Genomic DNA, 8,199 nt, shown 5'->3' on the forward strand with positions numbered 1-8,199 from the left:
AGGCTTTAAAAAACTTTATAAATCAGAGTATGAAACAAAATTTTAAAAAAATCTTCATGTCAACAGAAATCTTAAGTCAAGAGACAGATGACAAATTGGGAGAAATACAAAGGGGTCCTACAACTTAAACTGAAAAAGAGCAATCCCAAGTGCAAGTGAAAAACTGACAAAGGATAGAGTTCACAGAAAAAGAAAAAAACACATAGCTCTTGAATATATGAATATATTTGGCCTAATTCAGAAGAGAATGCAAATGAAGACCACAAGGAAATACCATTTTGTCACCTGTCAGAGTGGCAAGGGTCAAAGAGCCTGACGTGTCCTGTTGGTGGAGGTGTGGGGAACAGACTTTGATCCTTGCTGGCACAGCCCTACAGGGGGATTATTTGCAATATTGAGACAAAATTTTAAATGCCCTCACCTTTGACCCAGCAATTTCACTTCTAGGATTTTACGCTGCAAATTATGGCTATATATCATACAACCAAATATTACACAGCCATCACAAGAATGAGATCATTCTATATGTACTTACATTCTCCACCATACATTGGGTGAAAAAAAGCAGAATTATGCTAGCTTTGTCAAGAAACATTATATGTATATATGCATGGAATAATTTTTGGAAAGGTCAGAAAACGTGGGCTGAGGTTGTCTCTGGAATGGGGAACCTGGTGGCTGGGAGTGAGGGAGGAGGCGGAAGCCAGTCACTGTGTCTTCTTGAACTGGGTGTCCCCTCACATTTGCCTTCATCATGTGCTAAGGGAAGAGGGAGGGATGGAGGAGGGAAGCTCAATTCAGGTTATAGGACCCTTCCAGCTTTAAGTCAATAAATGCTAAGTTGGCTGCTATAATTTCAGAGCTAATTAATGATGCATGGAGCTTACATGACTATTTTCAAGATCTGAGATATTCTTTTGAATCATACTTTTAAAAAACAAAGCTTGAGATTTATACCTGCAATATTTCCCATGGATAGCAATGAAGAACAAGTACAATAAAGGACAGGCACATTCAATTCATAAAAACATTAAGTCTGCTAGATATATTTGGGGAATTTTTATTTTACACAAATATAAACCCCCAAATTTAGAAACAAACAAACAAACCTGACTTGGCTCTTTTTTGGCTTAAAGTAAACAGGTCAGTGCTTAAAAAGTGCTTTTAGAGAATGTTCACTTGCCGATTATTCTCATGAATGCTCTCATCCCAAGAGCCGCCAGTCAGCCTGCTACGCAGGGATGTTACCGTGTTGTGTATTTTGTTGAAATATTCGTAACAACTATGTGCCAGGGATATACTTTGTGGGCTTTATTTTTAAGCAACATTTACATAAACAATAAATGTGGAAACATCAAGGTTCAAAGTGAGCAGGCCAGCATTTACAAAGCGATTTTTAGGGAGTGTCCATATTTTATTTTCGAGAACGCTTATATTCTAAGAGCAGTACAATTAGCCTATTACGAAGGGTCTTAATCTTGTTTGTATAGTGTTCTTGAAATACTTTCTTCAGCTTCTGCCTTAACAAATCCAAAGATGGAAGATGATGACAATCTGGTATATTCAACATTATGTGAAAAAATTCATTCCACATATCCAGGTGAGGAAGCCTGGAGAGACAAGGCATAAATGAAGGATAAAATGTAGCCTTCAGGGCTTCCCTGGTGGCTCACTGGTTAAGAATCCACCTGCCAATGCAGGGGACATGGGTTCGAGCCCTGGCCCGGGAAGATCCCACATGCCGTGGAGCAACTGAGCCCATGCGCCACAACTACTGAGCCTGCGCTCTAGAGCCTGTGAGCCACAGCTACTGAGCCCGCGTGCCACAACTACTGAAGCCCGTGGGCCTAGAGCCCATGCTCTGCAAAAAGGGAAGCCACCTCAATAAGAAGCCCGTGCACCGCAACGAAGATTAGCCCCTGCTTGCTGAAACTAGAGAAAGCCCGCGTGCAGCAACAAAGACCCGATGCAGCCAATAAATAAATTTATTAAAAAAAAAAAAGTAGCCTTCAGCATGCAGGGCAATCCCACTCTTGCATCTGACTTAACTCTAACCTCAACCCAACCTAATGCATCAAGAATGGATATGTTGGTGGGAATGTAAATTGATACAACCACTATGGAAAACCGTATGGAGGTTCCTTAAAAAACTAAAAATAGAACTACCATATGACCCAGCAATCCCACTACTGGGCATATACCCTGAGAAAACCATAATGCAAAAAGAGTCATGTACCACAGTGTTCATTGCAGCACTATTTACAATAGCCAGGACATGGAAGCAACCTAAATGTCCATCGACAGATGAAAGGATAAAGAAGATGTGGCACATATATACAATGGAATATTACTCAGCCATAAAAAGAAACGAAATTGAGTTACTTGTAGTGAGGTGGATGGACCTAGAGTCTGTCGTACAGAGTGAAGTAAATCAGAAAGAGAAAAACAAATACCATATGCTAACGCATATATATGGAATCTAAAAAAAAAAAAATGGTACTGATAAACCTAGTGGCAGGGCAGGAATAAAGATACAGACATAGAGAATGGACTTGAGGACATGGGGTGGGAGGGGGAAGCTGGGGCGAAGTGAGAGTAGCATCAACATATATACACTACTAAATGTAAAATAGCTAGTGGGAAGCAGCAGCGTAGCACAGGGAGATCAGCTCCGTGCTTTGCGATGACCTAGAGGGGTGGGATAGGGAGGATGGGAGGGAGGCTCAAGAGGGAGGGGATATGGGGATATACGTATATGTATAGCTGATTCACTTTGTTGTACAACAGAAGCTAACACAGTATTGTGAAGCAATTGTACTCCAGTGAAGATCTATTAAAAAAAATAATAAAATAAAAAAAATTAAAATATTCAAAAAAAAAATAGAATGGATATGTTGAATCTATTATACATAGGAGAAACTGAAGATCCAAAGAAATGTCTACACACAACTTGTTCCACAAAAGTTACAAATGGAGAAACAGAAGGACTTAAATAACTTGCTCACTGCACCCAGGGCCCAGGGTTATGCTATTTCACCCTACTTCCCAAGGCATGGGTCTTCTGTGGCAAAGATCCATTTTCCACCAGATGGAACCCAACATTCTACTGTATTTATTCTTTTCACTGTAGCACCAATGCTAATACCCACCTTCTAAAAAGACCTTCAGGCTTCCAGACTCCCCCTTCATTTTTCACTTTCATGTAAGTGCCAAAAAGCATGCAGTACACTGTTGCAGCAACTCCAAAGTAATCAATCTATAAAGAAAATATGGGTATATATGACTATACGCTAATTTACACTTGAGTATATTCCCATGTCTAAGTTATGCAGCAAATATGATAAATCACAGGAAATAAATAGTCACAGGATTTCACTTTTAAAGAATTCTGGAAGTGTGCATTAACCCCACACTGACACGTCCTATGAACGCCTGTCTAGGCTTTGCTGGAGGCTTCCACGGACGGCAGATCACCCGCCACCTCCTGAGGCAGCGTCTTGGGAAGCTCTGCTCTTCCTGAGCTACCGCGTCCTTCGTTTTGTCACACAGAGGCAAACACAACACCAAGCCGCTTGCGAGTCCTCCCAGCTCCTCCCCCCAGGACTGGCTGTGGTCTTTGAACTGTGCTCCAAACCTCACGAGGTGTGACGAGTCCACAACGGAGAACAACCCTGGAGCGTCGTCTGAATCCAGGGCTAGAAGAACACTAGATCAGCTCAAACTCTCCAGATGCTCAAATTCATTTTGAAATTACAGTGAGTGTTACACAGGGGATGTTTTCAAATCTCTCACTCTAGTTCTCTACCTGGTAGTTCCAGGGCTTGTTACTGAGCATCTCAATACACTGGAAACCAGATGTTTCACACTTTGCCGTAAATGCGGTTCCTTTTGGAAAAAGTTTCATGTCTATACTCTGACCCAGGTCGATCAGTGCCAAGCCAGCAGATAAATCATCATCTTCACTGTCCTGTTCCAAAAATCTATATTAAACACAAACAAGGGCCAGGCTGCGTGAGCACAGATAATAAAAGTCTGCTGGGGAAACGGTAAGAGAAGGACCTGTTAAAAGGGCAACTTGCCTGTTTCCAAGTATGAAATTGTCTGGCTTGATGTCTCCGTGGATGATTTCGCAGTCATGGACTTGTTCAATCATGCACAGCACTCTGATAGCAAAAGCGAGGACTAGAGCTTGAGGCATCACTTTTTCAGGGGTATTTTTGTAGAGGTTAATGGCATTCTAGAAACAATGAAAAGTGGAGTCCTGAGTTGGTTGCACAGGATTAATGAAATTTCAAGTTAAGAGCTTTGCCCCCACCCATCACTCCAATAAAAGCTCCAAGTGCAAAAGGTATGTGCAAGGCACAAGCCAAAAATGTACTTCAGTTCCTGTTTGTCATAAAAGCAATACACTTACTAGTAATGTCCCATAGCTGTAGAGATCTCCTACTAACACACTGCCATTCTGGAACAGGTGGGCAGAATAGAATTTGATAAACATGTGTCGCATGCTTGGCTTTAGTCTCTCCATCAGCTGGGTCCCGATATAGAATTCCCAGGGGTTGGCGGGCTTCTGGACCTGCAAATCAGGTATGTGACATTCATATCCAGCTCACATTCTGGAAAATGATAGCAAGAAAGCCACTTCATCCAAATATAGGATGTGGGGTAGAAAGTGATGACAAGCTATGAATTGTTGCTGCAGCGTGGGAACTGCTGCAAGGTAATTTTAGTGGCGAGGCAATTCTGAATCCTTGTGGGATAGTTTTGTTTCTTAAGTGCTGACAATAGACCTAAGTGAAACCACCACTATCTTTAAAAAAAAAAAAAAAGGAGGCTGGCAAACTCAAGTCCTAAAATTCATTTTCTATATTGTACAGATCATTTACCTTCAAAACAAATTTCTGCTTTTTTTTGCTATCGTTCACATCTCCGTGGGTAACTTCATAGACGTGGGCAAAAGCCCCTTCTCCAAGAAGGTGATCAACATAGACCAGCAAAGAACCTGAGGAGGTAGATAAGTCAAAATGAAAAAAAGGCTCAGGGGCTTCCCTGGTGGCGCAGTGGTTGGGAATCTGCCTGCCGGTGCAGGGGACACGGGTTTGAGCCCTGGTCTGGGAGGATCCCACATGCCGCGGAGCAACTGGGCCCGTGAGCCACAACTACTGAGCCTGCGCGTCTGGAGCTTGTGCTCCGCAACAAGAGAGGCCGCGACAGTGAGAGGCCCGCGCACCACGATGAAGAGTGGCCCCCGCTCGCCGCAACTAGAGAAGGCCCTCGCACAGAAACGAAGGCCCAACACAGCCAAAAAAAAAAAAAAAAAAAAAAGTAAATATATATATTAAAAAAAAAAAAAGGCTCAAAACATTAAAGGCTATCAAAATGAAGTATTTGTAAATTTTTCTTGGTGCTTGAATTGCTTTAATAAATAAAAATGGATATAGCTCCCTTAGGAAATGTTTTTCCAGTCTTACATGAAAGTTAAACAAATACCTGCCACACAACAGCCCCCTTTATAACGAAGTGATGGAGGAGCCAGGGCAGCACTGCCGGGACCCAGGCCTGTCACTGAGCAGCAGGGCCGCGGGCAGGCATCCTCTCTTTACCAGTGCGCTGTCATATTTAAAGGGGGAGTACGTGTGCTGCCTACTTGGCAAGGCTGTTGTGATGACAGAAAGAACAAGTGGACATCCTCTACAACGTGCTAAACAAAGCCCTAACATGCCTTTGAAAAATGCAAGCGTTTTACATCAGAATAAAAAGGGCAGAGTATAATTGTACCGATATTTCTAACAGATACTTAAAAAATTTTTATTGCAGTAAACTTTCTATTTTAGAACAGTTTTTGATTTATAGAAAAGTTGAGAAGATAATAGTTTCTGTATGTGCTGCATCCTGTTTCCCCTACTGCTAACTTTTACATAACCAAGTTACACTGGTAACAAACAAGAACCAAAACCAGTATGTTACTGTTAACTAAACGCCACACTTTATTCAGATTTCACTAGTTTTCCCCTAATGTTCTAGGACACATTCATCAAGTCTCCTCAGCCTCTGCTAGGCTGTGACAGTTTCTAACTTTTTGTTCTGATGACCATGACAGTTCCAAGGAGCACTGTTCTGGTAAGTTGTAGAATGCCCCTCAGGTGGATTTGTCTTGATATTTTTCAGTTACACTGGGGTTATTGGTTTTGGTAGAAAGATGACAGAGGTAAAGTTGTAACAGATTTTTAATTTTTTAAAAAACGAATTCATGTGTTTAAAATCAAATATAAAAAAGTAGCTTTCTGGTTTCTAGCTGGCATGTAAGGAGTTTGGAAGTCGTCAGTCTACCCTCACAGTAAGAAAAAGCTGAACAAATTGAAAATCAACAACTCTTAGATCTGTTAGAGAACTGAGGTCACAGGGAAAACTGCTGCCCCCCCAAACTGAGGAGACAGACAGGTGAATACAGAGAATAGCAGAGCCCAGAAGCAGAAACTACCACTGAAGCCAGTACCGAAGGGGGGCTGGGGAGAGGAGTCACCACAGAAAGAATTGATGTCTCAGACCTTATTTAAGAACAAGTCTCTAGGTAAGCCCAAAGACAACAGGGGAGACAAATAAGGACACAAAAGGGAATTTCAGCCTTTGATACCTACAGCCACAGAAAATAGTAAACACAGCCTAAGCCCAAGCCAGATAAGCATAAACCTTACACTAAAGGCCTATTTATCTCAGTTCCTTTCAGCAGGATATCAGGACTGGCTTCTAACAAAAATTACAAGGCATAATAAAAGACAAAAAACACAGCTTGAAAAGACAGAGCAAGTATCAGAACCAGATACAGATACAGAAAAGATTTTGGAATTATAAGACCAGGAATAAAAAAAATTATGATTAATATGCTAAGAGCTGTAATGAAGAAGGTAAACGACATGCAAGAATACATGAGTAATGTAAGAAGACAAATACAAACTCCGAGAAAGAATCAAAAGGAAACGCTAGAAATAAAAAAGGACTGTGACAAAATGAAGAATATCTTTGATGGGCTCATCAATAGGCTGTATGTGGCTGGAAAAAGAAACTGTGAGCTTGACAAATATGCCAACAGAAACTTCCAACACTGAAATGCAAAGAGAAAAATAAAATGAAAGATAGAATAGAATGTTCAAGAACTATGGGACAACTACAAAAGGGGTAACAAATGTGTAATGGGACACTAGGATGAAGAAGAAAAAGAGAACAGAAGACATAGCTGGGGTAATAATGGCTGAGAAATTTCCAAAATCAATGACAGACACTAAATCACAGATCCAGGAATTTCAGAGAACGCCAAGCAGGAAGAATACCAAAAAGCTACAGCTAGGCATGTCATGTCCAAACTGCAGAAAATCAGACAAGGAGAAAATATTGAAAGAAACCAGAGGAATAAAACCACCTTATCTATAGAGGAGCAAGCATAAGAATCACACTGACTTCTCTTCAGAAACCATACAAGCAAGAAGAGAGTGGAGTATGTATTGAAAGAAAAAAAAAAAAAAAGCCAGAAAACCACAAACCAAGAATTCTTCCCTTTCAAAAGTGAAGAAGAAATAAAGACTTCATTAGACAAACAAAAATTAAGGCAATCTGTCACCAGTAAACCTGCCTTGCAAGAAAATGTTAAAAGAAGTTCTGGGGGGTGGGATGAATTGGGAGATTGGGATTGGCATATATACACTATTGATACTACACGTAAAATAGGTAACTAATGAGAACCTAACATATATAGCACAGGGAATTCTACTCAATGCTCTGTGGTGACCTAATTGGGAAGGAAATCCAAAAGAGAGGGGATATATTGGGTTGGCCCAAAAGTTCATTCATTCCGTAACATCGTATGGAAAAACCCGAACGAACTTTTTGGCCAACCCAATAGATATACGTTATAGCTGATTCACTTTGCTGTACAGCAGAAACTAACACAACATTGTAAAGCAACTATACTCCCATAAAAATAAAAGAGAAAAAAAGAAGTTCTTCAGAGGGAAGGAAGATGATACAGGTCAGAAACTCAGATCAGAAAAGTATAGGAAAAGGAATAAATGAAGATAAAATAAAATCTTTTATTTATTTTTTATTCCTAATTGATCTAACAGATAGCTGTTCAAAATAATAATAGCAACAATGTGTTCAGTAAGCACAGCCTGTGGGTAAGTGAAATGAGTGAGAGTAATGCCA

The 8,199-nt window shown here is 40.6% G+C and overlaps 1 protein-coding gene across 1 annotated transcript in view; it reads right to left on the bottom strand.

Annotated features, from left to right (window-relative positions):
* Positions 1–207: 207 nt before the first annotated feature.
* BUB1 (BUB1 mitotic checkpoint serine/threonine kinase) overlaps positions 208–8,199 on the bottom strand; it is a gene marked incomplete at its 5' end in the record, with an annotated part of 9,910 nt that continues 1,918 nt past the window's right edge. The window contains 6 exons of the mRNA XM_082356504.1: positions 208–1,610; positions 3,150–3,256; positions 3,806–3,980; positions 4,080–4,237; positions 4,415–4,576; positions 4,887–5,002. Coding sequence (XP_082212630.1) covers positions 1,415–1,610; positions 3,150–3,256; positions 3,806–3,980; positions 4,080–4,237; positions 4,415–4,576; positions 4,887–5,002 — 914 coding nt within the window. The 3' untranslated portion in view covers positions 208–1,414. The remainder of the gene's footprint in view (positions 1,611–3,149; positions 3,257–3,805; positions 3,981–4,079; positions 4,238–4,414; positions 4,577–4,886; positions 5,003–8,199) is intronic.

The sequence above is a fragment of the Balaenoptera borealis genome, assembly GCF_965194805.1.
Source record: "Balaenoptera borealis genome assembly, chromosome: 15".
NCBI lineage: Eukaryota > Metazoa > Chordata > Mammalia > Artiodactyla > Balaenopteridae > Balaenoptera > Balaenoptera borealis.